The sequence below is a fragment of the Glossina fuscipes genome, unplaced genomic scaffold (assembly GCF_014805625.2).
Source record: "Glossina fuscipes isolate IAEA_lab_2018 unplaced genomic scaffold, Yale_Gfus_2 3, whole genome shotgun sequence".
NCBI classification, from domain to species: domain Eukaryota; kingdom Metazoa; phylum Arthropoda; class Insecta; order Diptera; family Glossinidae; genus Glossina; species Glossina fuscipes.
Window position 1 is genome coordinate 4,591,354 of NW_023998417.1, and position 17,362 is coordinate 4,608,715.

A 17,362-nucleotide genomic window follows, 5' to 3' on the forward strand; every position below is an offset into this window, starting at 1 on the left:
CAATATTTTTAGCACATAATAGAACAGCGATGCTATTGTGATCTATTCACAAAATGATATTTTTGAATAGATTTTAAAATTTATACCATATTTTATATTAAACAACTTTTTATGTTTAAATGTAAAAATATCGTAAAATGTTTTTAAAATAAAAATGTTACCTACCAAGAGGTAAGACTTGTTGTTGTTATTGTTAAGCCATCAATAATTCGTTTGCACCTAATTCGAAAGTTGAAGAGATTACAGCATATATATATATATATATATATATATATATATATATATATATAATTAAACATAGGATAAATAAACTTTTAAAAAATGCATTTATAAAAAGTTTTATATATGTACATTAGTAGAAGTAATTAAACTACTCCTCTATATATTTATTATATTTGTATTAATCTATAGTTTAATTAACATAATTTATTTGTAATTTATCATATGCCAAATAGGGGAACAACTACAATTAGTTGTAGTTTTCTATATGCATGAATACCTGGGGATAAATTTGTGTACTTTTTCTCATTCGCCTTGGCCTCCTTTAACACTGCAAACCCAAACTTGGAATCCTTCTCTTTAGAATTGCTATCATCGCTTTTCGAAATTACTTATCACCACACTTTCGAGAAAGCAAAGTCTTTGTATAGCAAACAATACTCCAGCGGATTCACACTGCTCCAAGTTAGGAAAGCAGACGTTCTTTGAATCAGTTTAAATCTTTAGATTCAAAAACTTTGTAAATCTTAATGTTCGTTATTACAAACATTCCTGACTTAATAAAAAATAATCCTCACACCTCAGGCGATTATAGAGTGAGGGCGCTGTTAACCGCCGAGCATCACTGTCCTCGCTGTCAGCAAAAGCAAACTACCATCGTATAGATGGCACTTTTTTCTTATCTTTTTATTGAGTATTTTTAAAAACAAACAAATACACACGTCCTTACTTCTTGTTAGCAAAATTCATATTTGCAATAAAAAAATACGTAGGATCTTTTTTGTAGGCCAAAAAAAATTAAACTCGGATATAAAACTGGCCAAGTATTTTTTGAAGCCAACTTATACACGTTATAAAGGTTTTAAAATGAAACTAAATTTCGATAAACTATAACATTGGGTAAGCCTGGTGAATTTTTCCCTTACAGGTACTACATCATCGCCTATAGCATCTACGTCACAATTTTTTTAGATTTATCTTCTGTCTATGTAGGCGTATCCATAACAACAGCTTAACTTTCTTCTGTCAAATCTGTTGATAGGTTCATTTTTGTGTCGAGGAGAACGTCTACAATACGCCTTACACATTCGGACGGATGGACATGCCTAAATCGATTCAGAATTTGATCTTGATCAAGAATACTTTGCAATGTCTGTGAAGCTTCCTTCTGGGTGTTGCAAACGTTTTGGCAAAGTGAACATAGCCATCATCCTTCGGTGATGGGAGATGAAATCGAAGACTTGGCTTACATTTATCACAGAGCGCATATGCTGGTGTCATTGCTGGCGACAGTGGTTTGACCTATCTCAGACAAACTAACCTATGATATATAAATTATCACAAAATCACATACTTCCCAAAATTATATGTCACACCCATCACCTCAATTATTTTCGAAATTAATTTTCACGAATCGAAATTTCCGAACCAAAGGTATATTTCCTTTAAAAACCTTCCAATTTATCATATAATGGCAAGAGCATCAAATTTGATATAATCTGATAGTAATAATAATAATGCTCCCTATGCTCTATTTTTATACTCGCCCCTGAAGGATAGAAGTACACTCTTTTTGTTTTTTTTTTCTTTATGTATATAACTTTAGAAGGAGCCCTCAAAGACCGTATCAACCACATATATTTTTCATCAGCGTGAAATTCTGAATCGATTAAGCCATGTCTGTCCTTGTGTCCCTGTATGTCTGAGTGGTGTTGGCTTTGGTCGCAAAAGCGAAGATATTGACTTCGAACTCGATAAAAACATGGGGAGTTTTTGCACGCAGGCAGATATTGAGAATGGGGAAAATTGGCCAGAGCCGAAGCGCGCAGTGGAACATAAACTGAACGAGAGTCCGTTTTTTTTTTTAATAAAAATTTTTCGATTTTTGCTCGCTATTCGGAAATCAATAAAGTTATAAGGCTGAAACTTTCCAGATTTGGTTTGCAAGACACTTTACTATCTAGGTCGAAAAATGCAACCAATCGGCCGTGTTCACGCAAAGTTACAAGTAATTAAATTTAAATTTTTTCACTTTTATTTATCATAAGGCGAACAAAAAGTTAAAATCTTTAAAACTTTTTTGTACACTACTCAAGTGAAGATCTATTATCTGCCTGAAAATGGTTTAATTCTAAAGTGAATTTGATAGAATGCCGCGATTAATTTTTGTCTTAATAATAGCAGCGATGTGGGTATCAAATAAACGAACTCGCGGAATAGAGTGCAAAAAACATGGCGGTGCGTATGCGAGATGATCCCTGATATGATCGCTGCCGTATTTAACTGTCTTAGTTGTTTCCTTTAAACTTGTCGGCAATAACAAGAAATTTACTTGACAGTGGATTTTTAATTCTTCACATTTTTTTTCTTTTTATTTTTGTTTACTCCTTTGCCTTGCTTTAAAAGATTGTTTTCAAGGTTTTTTTATAACATTTCGACTGTTTGAATGAAAATGAGCGCTTTAACAGAAAATGGCAAATCTATTAATAGAACATGGCCATTTTAACAGAAAATGATCGTTCATTCTCTCTGTTTTCATACAACCAATCCAAACAGTGAAACTTTCACTGCTATGTTATCTGATATGCGATATGTGAATATACACAGATGTACATGCATATGTATGCATGTATAGAGCAACTTATACTTAACTCATATATCGGAAATTTTTTCTCTACACATATCAAATCTTTACGATGATACCCGGTATGAGATCGGAATCAACTTTACTTTAGTCTTTAGTTTAGTTAAATTTCAAAGCAAACAAAACTTTGCAATAACAAAAAGACATTGGTATGATGTGTATTCAAACACGAGCTCGGTATAATGTAAACGAAGCAATATCCTCTCTCAGAGCAGACAAGACATGATTATGGTGTAATCAAAGAAATCTTCCTCTCAGAGAAAACAAAACTTTTTTCCTTCTCTGTTCCGTTACTGGCTATTGCCAAGTCAAGCTATTGCTGCAGTCTCATATTGCCACACATACACACACACGCACGAACATACACAATTTTCATACATTTAATTCAGTTCATTGAAAAAAGCCACTCGATGAGTATCGAGGAAAGAATTTCGTGCTCTGAGAAAATGAATTTTGTTCTCAGCAATTTTAAAAAGCCACTCGAGAAAAGAAAATAAATATGTCTATTTTTTATATATATATCAGATTTGATTTCAACCGTTCGTTCATATTGTTAATTTCTTCAAGAGAAGTTTTTTTTTTTTTTTTATAATTTATAAATTTAAATGAATGTTTAAGCGGGCGCGTCGTTTACGAGTTTCTTGAATTTTTTTTGCGAAAAGCAAAAATTTCTTTTCGTTATTTATTTTAAATTTAAAAAAAAAAATTGTTTTTTTGTTTTTTTGTTTTTTTTTTCGAAATTTGTAGTAAACTTCGAATTGAATAAGTTGTTGTGTTTTTTTGTTATTTATTTGGCCGACTACTATAGTCTTAAGCTTAAGAAACAAACAAATAAGATCCGTTGTCGTGTGTTTTGTCGTTTGATCCGTCGGTCGACAGTCAGACAATCAGCCAGTTTGTTATTTCGTATATTTGCTGGTGTATATATATATATATATATATGTTTGTGGTGGTGCGTTATTGATACGGATTCAGTTGTTGCTGTTAATTGGGTAATAAAAACTTAATCAAGCTGTTGTTCGCCGTTTTGCATTTCGCATGTTTTATAAGCAGCAGCGGTTCTCGTCGGCCAAGTCAAGTGCCAAACGGTTATTAATGAGAAAACAAATCGTTGAAAGTGTTAAAAAGTTGTATACGTTACATATCATGATGGGAAAATAAACACGCATCGGAACATTTTTTTTTTTTTTTTTTTCTTGCTTATATTGCCGCCAATTTAATTAAAGAGATCAATAATAAAAAGAAAAACAAAAAAAAAAAGATTTTTTCTCTTCCTTGAGATGCGTGGTCATAAGTAGAAGTGGAAGTGATGCATAATTTTTTTTTTTTTTTTAATATTAAAAAAATAAAGAAGAAGCAAAACTGTTCTTTTCTTAAAATTAAAATTATTCAAATGATCTTGAACCCTGAATCAAAAAACAAGCCAAGCAAAGGGACATATAGACAGACAGATGCATACAGAAAAACTGTGATCTTTTTGTTTTTTTGTTTTTTTTTTTTCAAGTGAAGAGAAACACACACAACCCTAGCAACCTTAGATAAACGAAACAGAACGAGAAATTTTCGATTAAGCGGTAATCGCGGGGAGAAACGCGTACCCGCTTACTGCTTACTTACTTATTACTTTGGAGCCATAAATCTGGCTCTGGTTTGTCAAAAACACGAGACAAAGTGTCGACAGTCTATGCCGGTCAACAGCATTAAACAGACAGCATAAAAAACAGCGGCAGTAGCAAGAGCAGCAGCAGCGACAGCAAAACAGTTTTTCTTCTTTAAGTATGTATCGCTTTGAGAGACTTTTGTTGTCATAAACGTTGTTGTTGTTGTTGTTATTGTTGTTATTGTTATGATTGTTTTTGCTGTTGGTTTAAATTGTCTGCCTCTTTTGGTGGAAACAAGGTGTTTGCGTGCTGACGGTTTTAGTGGCATTTGCGACACTTGTTGCCGTTGTTGTTGCAGTTGTTGTTATTATTGTTGATTGCAGTTTAAGTAAAACAACATCAAGTTCGCCGTAACTGCTTTTTATACATGTTTCACCGGCCGGTAAAGAAGTGAACTTAATGTCTAGCAATTATTTGTCTAGGTGTGTAAGCAAGTGGGTAAACTGATCGCTTGAATGGTTAATTGATTCAATGCATAGTAGTATTAGTAATAGTAGTAGTAGTAGTAGTAGTAGTAGTAACAGCAGCAGCAGTACTAGTACTAGTAGTAGTAGAAATAGTCGTTTCGTACATCATCTAATCATCTGTTTACCTATAAACCGACACAGTAGCTTTAGGTAAAGTCTGCAACACAGTCATTATTATTATTATTTTATTGAGGTTCTTGTGTTCTCATATATCATCTGATGATTACCAGACCAGTTAGTAAATAACAATAATAACAATAAAAATAATATATATATATATATATATATATATATATATATACATATGTATGTGTGTGTGTTTGTATAAAAAAAAAAAAACAAAATGTGTTAATTTCAACACATATATATAAAGTAGGCGACAAATACAACAACAACAACAACAACAATAATAATAATATAGCTAGCAGCAGACAATAACAGCATTGTGTCTGTTTGTCGTCTGGTCACACCATATGACAGTCATACTATGTATAATGAAACAACCAATTCGACACTATCCCACGGCATCCCAATGTAAACTGAGACTATCGTACCTGTTGACCACTTGAACACGTTTTCTGGTCAAATTGAAAACGAAGAAGACGAAGAAGTAAAAATAAAATTTAAAAAAAAAATAAATAAATAAAATAATAAGAAAAAAGAAAAAAAAACTACCAACAAAACAAAAACTTAACAAGAATCATGAGAAACAACAAAACAGTTTCCTGCTGTTGTCGTTTTAGGCCTTGCTTTTAGCCTTTGATGCCGTTGCTGTTGTTATTGTTGTTGCTGTTTCTTTTTTTTTTTTTTTTTTTTTTTTTGTTTTTTTTCTCTTTTATTGTTGTTGGTCTTCTGTTCTTCTCCTTTTGCAGTTGGTGGAGTTTTGGTTTTTCTCGTACTTTAAATCATCATTATTATCATCATTGTGTAAATTTTATACGTTGCTTGCTGTCTTGTTTCCTTCTGGGTTTTTTTTTTTTTGCTTTTTGCCCTTCTTTTTTTGTTTTTTTTCTTCTTTTTCGATTGGCTTACCAATACTGCTTACTCTCTTGCTACTTGTGTTGCTTGCGTTGCCTGTTGTTGCCGCTTAAACTGTCGGTATTGCCGGTGTTGTTGTCTATAGATTGTCATATCCATTCAATGTCGCATACAAGCCGCTATTACCAGCAGTGTTGTGCCGATTAATATAAAAAAAAAAAAAAAAACAAAAAAACAAAAAAACTTTGATTCTTTTCCTTTTAGCTTTTCATTGTCTTGCCAAAGTCTTTCAGAAGTGATTTCAAATTTTTTAGTGGATCTCTTTACTTTGCTTTACAAGAGTAAGCGTTGCTTTTCATCAAAACTAAGTCTGATGATGCCGTTTAAAAGTTCAATATTCTCGCCTTTTCATTATTATAACATTTCTTAGGTTACGTAGGTTTAGTAGGTTTAGGAGATTGTTTTTTTACAACATCGCAAGTTTAGGGCAGTGATTATTACTCTGCTGAATATTAGCCACATGGAACCATCCAAAATCGGTTTGGTAAACCGAATAGAAAACCACAAGAAAAGTGGAATTACTTTTCGGACCACAGCTTTCTCGAATGACATTTTGAATTTTTATCTACCCGAGCGAGTTCGTTACTTGTTGTGGGACTTCGAAATTGCGCTCAATTTTGGAAGAGAATGAGAAAGAAGATTGTCCTCAAAACTAAACCTAACTTGACCTCTTAAGTAGTTGAAGCTTAGATGCCTTACCAGGAGCATGGATCAAAGTTCAGACTTTTGCTTTACATTAAACTTGAATCTCAGATGTGTCTGAGAATTTTTTTTGTGCGGGGAAAACAAAATCGCTTCCCGGAAATTACTTTCTGCAGAAAAAGATAGAGAGTGACCGCAGTAGTGATATGTTCTCCTTATAATAACAGTAGGATTGTTATATATTAAAAAGGAAAGAAAAAAATTCCTTACATTGTTTCATATAAAAATTTTTCTCCATAAAATGGCGAAATGGAGGTAAGAAAGCGGGAAGTAATCCTTGTTTATGATGAGAAAATAAGCGATGCGGACAGAAGCTATCGAATAATTTCATCATATAGGTCTGCCCTAAAGAAGTGCTCTAAGAATAGATTTTATTCTCTTACTACTCTATCTCCTCCTATTTTAATGGGCTTGAAAAGGGGAAAGAAATGTTTTCTCCCCAAAATTTTTCCTATTTATGAATTTTATTATTGTTTGAAATCGGAAACAAAATTCGCTTTCAGCAATGACTTATTAATTTTTTTTAACAAAACTATTTATTACACGACCATTAGTATGGTGTTCAACGTGTATACACGTTATGGCTTGATTTTAATTACGCATTGTGCGTGTGAGGGTCGTTTAAGGTGTTTGTGTTTAAATTTTCCGACAGGTTAACTAACTAACTAACTAACTAACTAACTAACTTAATTTCTCACAATACCCAAAGTCGAATTACGAAACGAACTTAATCTTTGGTATAGAATTGAATTCCCCTTCGCCTTTGCTTGACTAAATAAATAACATGCGAGAATGGGTCATAGTTGGCTTTAGATAGGAATTGTCTTACTCTAAACGCGCTTGTATATCACATAAGTGTGTTTTTTTTTTGCAAGCCTATGTCGACAAACGAGCATTTCCATCGATAGGTAAACATGTAAGTTGTATGTCTTACGCATACAACTTGGGGGATAAGTTTCAATCGCAGATTGTAAAATTTCAAAGTGTCCAGCAATTGCTTGTAAGTGTGAATTAAACAATGCGATCTAATTTCTATAGGGTGCGGAAGGGAGAGCTCTTTGGCTCTTTAGCTAAATAAATAACGTTACATGCATTCAAACTTTGGATTGGATTAATGATGGAAATGAATTTTCGATTTAATGGATTACAACAATTTTTTTAAATTATCATTAGTATAATACATATATATATTATGTATTATGTATTATTTAAGAAAAACAAGTTATGTAATTTCTCTTCAGTTAAAAAAAAAAAAAAAAAAGAACGAAAATAATTTATTAATTTCCATTAGAGAAATAGAAACAGAAGGAAATTAAAAAAATTGTTGAAAATCATTTTAAACGGACGAAATATGTAGGAAATCGTATAACGAATTCTTATTGACTTTATCGTCTTCTTTTTGATTTCAAAACAAATAACGAATAATTAATGGAATAAACATAACAGTTTTTCAGATTAAAAACAAATTGATTTAATGTAAAAAAAAAATTATAATAAAAGAAGAGAAAAAAAATTTGAATATAAATCCAATTTTTATTAGGAAATACTTCCGCATCTGAATTTCCAACAGATATCTTGAACTGTTTCCAACATTTTTCCAACTTTTTTATTTTGCTTTAATTAACACTCACTCAGCTCATGGGGAAAATTTGGAATTCCATATAAACCAAGTCAATCGATTTTAGATTTCTTTAAAAAAAAAAAAGCAAAAGCTTAGCTATTTTTATATCCATCAGCGAAGGATGTGGGGCATATTCATTTTGTCAAAACGTTCGCAACGATTAGAAGGAAGCTTCAGAGATCTCAATCTATTCAATTCTGAATCGATTTAAGTACGTCAGTCTGTCCGTCTGTGTAGTGTCTGTTGTCTCCTACTCGCAAAAATGAACCTATTGACTTCAAGTTTGGAAGAAATATTGAAAACTCTTACAAGCGGATTAGTATCGAAAATGAACCGAATTGATCGAAAGATACGGTTAAAGTGTAACCTAAACTGAGAGCAACTCCGTTTTTCCAAAGGAATAAAAGTGGGTTGGGTAAATCGAGAAAAATTTGAGCGTATACACTAGAGGGGCGATGATGTTTCGCATCTGTAGGGGAAAAAATTGACCACGCCTACCCAATGCTATAAAGCATCGACGCGGAGAACTAAACTAGAAAAACGCCATAAAATCTATAAGTTCTTGGCCAGCTTCAAATTTGGATTACACTTAACGATGTCTGTCTGCCAAAATATTCTTTTACTCGCAAAAATGAAAATATCGCTTAACAATTCGCGAAAAAATTTGAATATGATCAAAACTGTCAAAGGAGACGCTTACAATGATTATGCAACAAAAACTATGCTTTCAGTGGTTTTTGCTTGATGCCCCTACACTATCTGCATTTCCACTTTTATTCTGAAAATAAAAGAAAATCAATCGAACCCATCCAATATCACAAAGTAAGAAAATTTAGTTTTTCTTCTTTTTTTTTTAGTTGGAGTTGTTTTAGGAGAACGATAATGATGGGTATAAAAGATTTGGTTACGACCGAATGTAATTTTATTACTTGTCTTAATATGATCTACGGATACGGGGATATGCTCAGTTCGTGCAGCACAATGATTGTCAGAACGAAAAGGGGAAAGAGCAAAAGATGGAGAGAAAGGCCTCAGCCTATGGTGTTATGCTTGTACTCTTAACTGAGCAATTCACACTCTAGGAAAGGAGATTTGAACTCGCGACCACAAACATGGTCGGCGCGTTTCTTACGTATTCGACTAGTAGTGCGATAAAGTTAACCTAATTTCTCATGAAAATTCTCTCTACCTTAGGAAGAATCTTTTAAGATAAATTAAACTCACAAAGAAAATTTTTATTTTGCCTTTTATCTCTACCTCTTGCCTTCCGATAGGTAGAGTAGAGTATATTAAATTCGTCTTTTATATCTTTAGATATGATATAAGAAATAATTGTTTGTTTTTGCTCAACCATTGTAATCCATTATTTATGTAATTGTTTGAGCGCATTGTCCAGCTCGAGTTTCGTTCACACCAAAACAAGAACTTGTTACTTATTGCTTGTTGTTGTTGTTGTTTTTGTGCGTTTGTAATAAGTAAAACGTATGAATGTTTACATGTTTTTTTATATGCATGTGCATATATATATATATATATATATGTATATATATGTATATGTATACGTATATGCTTCTAAGTGAAAGATGACAAGGAAAGACTGACTGGCATGTATTGCTTACATCTGACCTGAAATGACAGTTGCAACATAAGTTATAACTTTTTAAAAAATTGAATGGATTGACTGCAGGCGTATGTGTGCAACACTTGACATGGTTTAAAGTTGTTATCAAGCGCTTAATCTTGTACATAATGGATCAACAGAGTAGAATATTGTGCACATGCATATGCGTGCACATGTTTATATACGCCTTTCTAGCATGGCTATATTAATCAGACAAACAAACAAACAATGACTTTATTTTTGATTTATCATACATACAATGTTATGTGTCTGTCCTGTGCGACGAGGAGAATTATTTGCATGGATCTGAATTGTGAAAATTTTCGCCTCTATCTGCCTGCCTGCCTACCTCCCCCACCCCCACCCCTCCTCCTTTATGCATATAGGTTTGTGTATATGTGTGTTCGTGGGCGAATGTTGCACATTAAAAATCAAACAAATATTTTACAGATAAACACGTACAAAATTTACTTAACTGAGTGTTTTGGAAAGCAAACGAACTGCAATGCATTACACTTAACTGAACTATAAATGAAATAAACGATCAATCGATCGATAATTTAACATTAGTCAGTATTTGCCAATGAATTCCTTATAAACATCAACATCAACAATAATAGCAATTCGAAGAATTCGAAGCGCGAATAGAATAAAATCAGCATTTGTGTGCAAAAAAAAAAAAAAAAAAAAAAAAAATTAAAATTAAAATTAAAATTAACTGTGAAAAAAAAAAGAAATTGCTTTTCTTTATATTTTCTTTAAAGGCCAAAGGGAGAGAGAGAGCAAGAGAGAGAGAGCAAGAGAGAGAGAGATAGATAGAGTGGAAAATATGATCAACACTAATGCAGTATCATGTTTAAGCATGATTTATTTTTTAATGTTGTTAATGCCTTGTCTACGGATAGAAGAAGTTCAGGCTAGAAAGCATGAATATCAGATGCAACATTTGAATCAGCGTAGCTTCAGTCATCACACTTATGAACTATTACCGGCCCAACAACAGTTAGATAAGAATATTGATGTGCAGCAAGGTGAGAGAGTTTTTCGTAATGAACGAGGCAACGGCAGTGGCCAACAGAAGGTCAGGCGAGGTCATCGTAAAAAGTCGCAACATCATCCGATCAATGAAGATGAGAACATTTCCTTGTGGATCAACGATCAACAATTGAAAATGCTAACGGGTAAGATAGCTGCTGCTTTTTCGCTTATTTGTTACGTGCACATAATTGAAAATTTCGTAATTTTTAATTATTTGGGAAAAGCTCTCTTCTTTCCCCGAGCCAATGCTATTGGACGTATGTATGCCATTAAAAATGGTTCGGTGCTTTACGATATCTTAGACGGCAGTGCATATAAATATTTGGAATATTTGGTATTACCGCCCGAAGTGAATTATGTGAATTTTACTTGGAAGTCGGGACATCGTAAATACTTTTATCATTTCGATCGCTTAGAAACCTTAAACGATAATGTATTGAAAACACCTACGCTATCGATTAAAGCGAAAGGTCGGATACCCAAAGAAGAAAAAGGTAAGATATTAATTATGAAAGGAGTACGTGAAGTTTTACGCAAAAGTGAAAATACACTTAAAATGATGATGACTTTCACATATACAGTCGTCCTGCTTGCAATACTACCATACATATATATGGCTACATGTTAGAATAATGTTTTTCCTATATATGTCTTCTACATCTGTCAATTTTCATATGGCATTTGTTTTGCCTTTCTAATCCTTTTTAATAGATTTCAGTGTATTTTTACCATGTAATGGGAATAATTCAGGGACGGCAGTCGTGAAAATCAGTTTATCTATACACAATCGCAAAGGTGTATCGTTGCCGGGTACACCGTTGAGACTCAACTTTAAAAAAGGTTGTGCGCATAGAGGTGTGTATGATAGGCTTCCGCACGCTTTCAATTCCACACTAAACTTCTCTCTACAAGGTAGTGTATATATCCAAATAATACTTTTTCATTATAAAACATAATAATAAAATAAAATAAATAAATTTAAAATAACTACAACAATAGCCACGGAAAGTAAAGGTATAAAATATATTTCTTCTGTTTTTTTTTTTTTTTCAAATAAAAAAAAAAATAAAATAAAAAAATTAAAAAAAAAAAAAGGGAAAAAACCAGAAAGCATTTCTTCGACTATAGTTTTACTTGCTTTAATTTTCAACTTCCTGCACTTTCTCATAGTTTTACTCATAGTTACTGTCTAATAAAGAACGCATTAATTCACTGATTCACTCTCAAGTTCGCCTTAATTATATATTGATGTATGGGCTTTCACATGCACACGCTTACACTTAAACAAAAACACAGACAAATGCTTATGCTTTCTTTCATACGCCTTTTTAACGCCTTAACTTTCCCGCCAAATTTAATTAAAAAATTTCTTATAATCCCACGAATCGAAATATATCTCGCTTGGGATTATTAAAAATTTGTATATTTAAGGACCGGATCCGGAATGTCATTTAAAGTGCGGAGAGCATGGTACTTGCAATCATAACAACATTTGTCAATGTCATCCCGGTTATATTGGTCAGTATTGCGAGACTCCCGTTTGCTTTCCTCAATGCATGAACGGCGGCAATTGTACGGCACCTTCAGTATGCACCTGCCCCGACGGTTATCAAGGTATCAAATGCGAAGGTGGTAAGTTTTATATTTTCTTCTTCCCTATCTATTATATATATATATATATATATATATATATATATATGGGATTTGAATGACAATTTTAGGCATGTGTGCGGAAAAGTGCTTGAATGGTGGCAAATGCATTAAAAAAGATAAATGCGAATGCCCTCGTGGCTATTATGGTCTGCGTTGCGAATTTTGTAAGTTCATATAAATTAAATTGTCGGGCTCGTTCCGTTTAAGTTATTAATTGTTAATCGTTTTCAGCTAAATGTGAAATTTCGTGTATGCATGGTGGCCGTTGCATTGGTACGAACTTGTGCAAATGCGCACCCGGCCTAAGCGGGGATCATTGTGAAATTGGTCAAAAGCAAAGACCTACTTGTAAGGATAATTGTAAATTTGGCCATTGCCTGTCAAACAATAAATGTAAATGCTTGGAAGGCTATTACGGTAGATTTTGTAATCGACGTAAGTTTTTTGTACAATAATCTAAGCTTATGTATGACAACAAATGACAAATGACTTACCTGTGTTGTTTTTTTTTCGTTTTGTCGTTTTTTTTTTTTTTTTTTTAGGTCCCAAAAGAATGTACTGACTGGAATCATTAACTGAAAATAGAATGGAATTATTAATTTATATTAATGCCTTGGATGGGAGATCCTTAATATTTGTATTGTATTTTCATTATTAGTTTTTTCTCATTTAAATTTCTTTGAATATTGTGATACAACTTTTTATTTTTAAAATATAAATAAAATAAAACTTTATAATGAAAATATTTTCGAAAATTTTAAATAATCACTTTAAGATGATGAAAGCTATTCGATGCTTTATTAAATTTGAATTGTAAAATTTTAGTTTTAATTCAATAAGGTTTTAAATCTCATGTACGCTCCATCCCTTTAGCTTCCGGCTGCCCATAACTCTTTTGAGATGCTTTATAAGAAAATTTTTAAGAATTTAAAAAACTCTGCGATCTTTCTGTCTGTCTGTTTACTTCTAAAATGTCTTCAATCATCAATGAACGTAATTTTTCAACGTATGCAAGTGACGAGCAATCTCGCTCCGATCTAATTTTGATAATAACAAGTTTGGAAACTATTTGAGGCTGGAAACTTCCTTGTGAATTATATTATTTCTGCTTTCAAATTAATTGCTAAGGCCAAAGTCAACTAACTAAAGCTAATATCCAATTAAATAATAAAGGTCTGAGGAAGGGTTAATTGGGCTACAAACAGTTCCATAGATTTACTCTTAAATTTTATCAAACAGAATTGAATTATAGCATTTTTTTCGATCTTTGCGACACGGTTTAGTTCTTGTTATGCTATTGTCATTGTCAGTCATCCCAAATACGCCGCTCTCTTTATAAGAAGTTTTTTTTATGAGAAGTGTTAAAATATAATAAATTCTTTCACATTACATACCCTTGAAAGCAAACACACCTCGGCATCGATGAGGTAGATCTTTAATATTTGAAAGCAGCGCCTTCCTGCGCTATGCGGTAATAGCCACAGTTAAAATAGAAAGTTCTTCGAAAACGCACGCGGAATTAACGATAGATTACCAAATTTTTTTAAATATGTTACAGAGCCATCTAAAGTTTAGCACAAACAATTTTTCGACCAAAACAAGCAAACAAGCAAAGCTTAACTAAATGCACTTTTTGTCTTTTTTGATTCAATGTATTTTTTTTCACGGTTATTTAGGTTTCGCTTTAAATTTTAGTAATATTCCCGTTATTGCAATTTCTTTTTTTTTTTAATCTTTTTGTTACAATTCTTTTATATGCTAAAATTTCCTGAAGCGAAATTAAAATCAAATTTTTCTACGCATCCATTAATTATTAAATAATCTTCTTATATTCGAAGACTTTATCATTCACAATCACATGATAGCGTGTGAAATGTTATCAACTATTTCTTATCAATTCTTCTTCTGCTTTAGAACTAGAAAAATATTCACACAACATAAGTTGCAAAGCATAATTTTAAGAAAGTTGAGGAGACCGTTAGCAGATTTGTTGCATTTCGCAGATAATTTAATAAATAATTTAGAAATGACGGAAAAATTGCAATGACTGATTAGCTGGTAATTCTCAATCATTTAGAATAAATATTCTGTTTTACATTTGTGTATTTACCATTCGCATTACAGGCATTAATTGAGGATTAAGTTTGAGATACATTTACCACGATTTTGTGAAAGAAAAAAAGTTGCCGTGAAAAAAGTACGTCTCGATGCCAAAAGACTGCAAATAATAAGCAGGAAATAAGCCAAACTTTTCAAGGCGGAAAGCTCTTGAATCAGTTATGACGATTGGAAGGTTAAAGCGATTCTTTCTATTGGTTCTTGACAGCTAAAACACTCGCTACCTTGCTGCGGTAAAATGTTTTCCCGAAAAAATTCGAAATATAAACTAATCAGAAATTTATTTAGAAACGATCTTTGCTAAGAAAGCAAGCTTTTGCGTGGAAGGAGGCGCGCTTAAAAGATAAGAAGCTCGTGGCAAACGGTGAGAATTGTCAAAGAAGACAATTTAGAAGTCCAGCTCTTAATTTTAACAATAAGGAAAAAAATTGCTTCATCCTAACAATAAAAAGAAAGAAGTTATTAATAAATGTAATATCTGTAAGTGCTTCTCAAGAGCAAATGTAGACTAAGTAGTGGGTAGTGGGTATTACTCAAGCAACATTTATGTCTTTCTTATCTTAAATTTGGCCTTATAGACGCCAATGGAGTATATTACTAGAAAGGAAGTATAGCGTTAACTAAAAAACCAAGAGAGGCTTGCCGGCGTACTTGGTACTTCGTTTGTCGTTAACTTGACATGTTTTAGATGAAAATTAACAGAAGAAACCTACCTACATAGGTGAAAACTACAAGCTCTTGAACAAGAAAAGCAAAAGGAGTTTGGACCTTGCAGATTTTACTGCCTACAATGCCAAAAAGAAGAAACGACTTTTCCAGTGCAATCAGTAGGGTAGCATTTAAGAGCTAAGATTGATTACCATTGTAATATTTAAATATTGAAAAACGACAAATCGTCAATGGCACCGCTGCGATTACATTAAATTTGAAACTATGGCCTTTCACACTTTAACAGTCGAAGAGATTTTCTACAAACATTGCTTAATATTTAAAAAGAAAAAACACAAAACGAGACACTAGCTAATGCGAACAGCTGATTTTGTTTTGATTAAAGAGTGTCTACACTTGCCAACAAAAACGCATTATAATCGGCATGGTTGTATTAAAAGTGAACGCTGAGAAAAAACAGTTATTGGTTGAATATTTAAATGACTTATTTATTCTATATTATTATCATTATTACTATCAATATTAATATTAATTTAGCCAGAGAATAATTTCTAAGACTAAAATCCTAAAGTATTAGCATTTAAGGTTATCGACTTTATTGAAAATTCTACCGCATTTGAGACTTGAAACCACGACCATTGATTTATTAGTCGAAACTCTTTGCCTACTCGGCCTATAATATATCTATGATTCTGTTAAATATTTTTTAATTAAATTTGTGTTTAAAAAAAAAAAACTGTTTAAAAGACAATATTGTTTTTTTTTTGCATGTAAAACCTTCCTAAAAAGAAGAATTCTATGAAAATTTTTGTCATTTCTGACATTAGGATCAAAAATCAACAGACGATGTCTAATATCAACGATTGGGCAGTTCCAACAACCATAAGGTTAGCGAGTGTGAATTTAAAAGAAAAAATCTGAAAAAATAATTTTGGAAAGATAATTTTAAGCAAGAATAGAATAACAAACTTTAACTTTTAAGATTGGGTCGAATAATTTATTTAAATGAGCATCCAAACGGCTTCTTTAAGAAACTTTTAATGGATATTCTGTCAAATTTGGTCATATGTAAAGTAATTTCGATGCTGTTATGTTATTAAACGTCTCTTCTTTTATCAGAAGTGTCCCCCTGCGGTTTCCACTTCTCTGCCGTTTGCTATTATAACAGTTTAAAAAAAAATTGCAAACATTCCGTTATTATAACCCTTTCCATGCTATGCTTTTCTCTTAGACTTTGCTCTTTATATTAACTATTTTCTCTTTTTCACAAAATCCATTCTTCACGTAATGGTCATAAAAGAATACTTTGTTAAAATGTTCCAAGTGCCGTGAAAGAGAAACGTACTAAGGAAAATTTTAATACAATTCATATTTGTTTAAATTTATGCCTATGTATGTATTAGTTAATTAATAATAATGAAGTTCAATTTTCAAGTAAAAAACTATCATAAACTTAAGTACTGGACGTTTTTTTTTCCCGATTTTGCGATACGATGATGCAAAGACAGAGAACTATTGATAATAATCGTATACCAAAAGGTACCCTTCCGTTATAAAGAAAAAGAATTTATTAGTTATGATTATGTATAAAAAATCGTCTACCAAATACTTAATATCTCGTTTTAAGGGATATTGAATCCAGTTAGAAAATTTTAATTGGGAATTAGCCTCAAACTATCCATGATAAGTATCATCATAATTCTAGGATCCTAAGAAAAGCAATGAAAACATAATCAATTATGCGCAGATAATTATCATCGATATCTCGATATCTCCCGATGATAGACGAAAATATATACAATCGTGGCTGATAATTCTCTGATAAATGCCATTTCCGATAAATGAATTTGACTTCATTAAGATCAAATTTCATTGATATGAAATAACATTTTTTTTCAGAAGTCTAACCCA

General features: G+C 32.1%; 1 protein-coding gene across 3 annotated transcripts; it reads left to right on the top strand.

The window, feature by feature from the left end:
• The first annotated feature begins 3,604 nt into the window (after window positions 1-3,604).
• Window positions 3,605-13,316, top strand: LOC119634928 (protein shifted). Of its 3 annotated transcripts, none has more exons than XM_038029369.1 (8): window positions 3,605-4,946; window positions 10,738-11,154; window positions 11,236-11,505; window positions 11,723-11,923; window positions 12,443-12,643; window positions 12,733-12,828; window positions 12,896-13,099; window positions 13,207-13,316. In XM_038029369.1, the coding sequence occupies exons 2-8, from the start codon at window positions 10,803-10,805 to the stop codon at window positions 13,224-13,226; spliced, it is 1,344 nt and encodes a 447-aa protein (XP_037885297.1). In that variant the 5' UTR covers window positions 3,605-4,946; window positions 10,738-10,802; the 3' UTR covers window positions 13,227-13,316. The 3 variants fall into 3 exon arrangements, with proteins under 3 accessions (XP_037885297.1, XP_037885299.1, XP_037885298.1); XM_038029371.1 differs by having other exon boundaries at window positions 11,723-11,866; XM_038029370.1 differs by having other exon boundaries at window positions 3,605-3,855.
• Window positions 13,317-17,362: the final 4,046 nt, after the last annotated feature.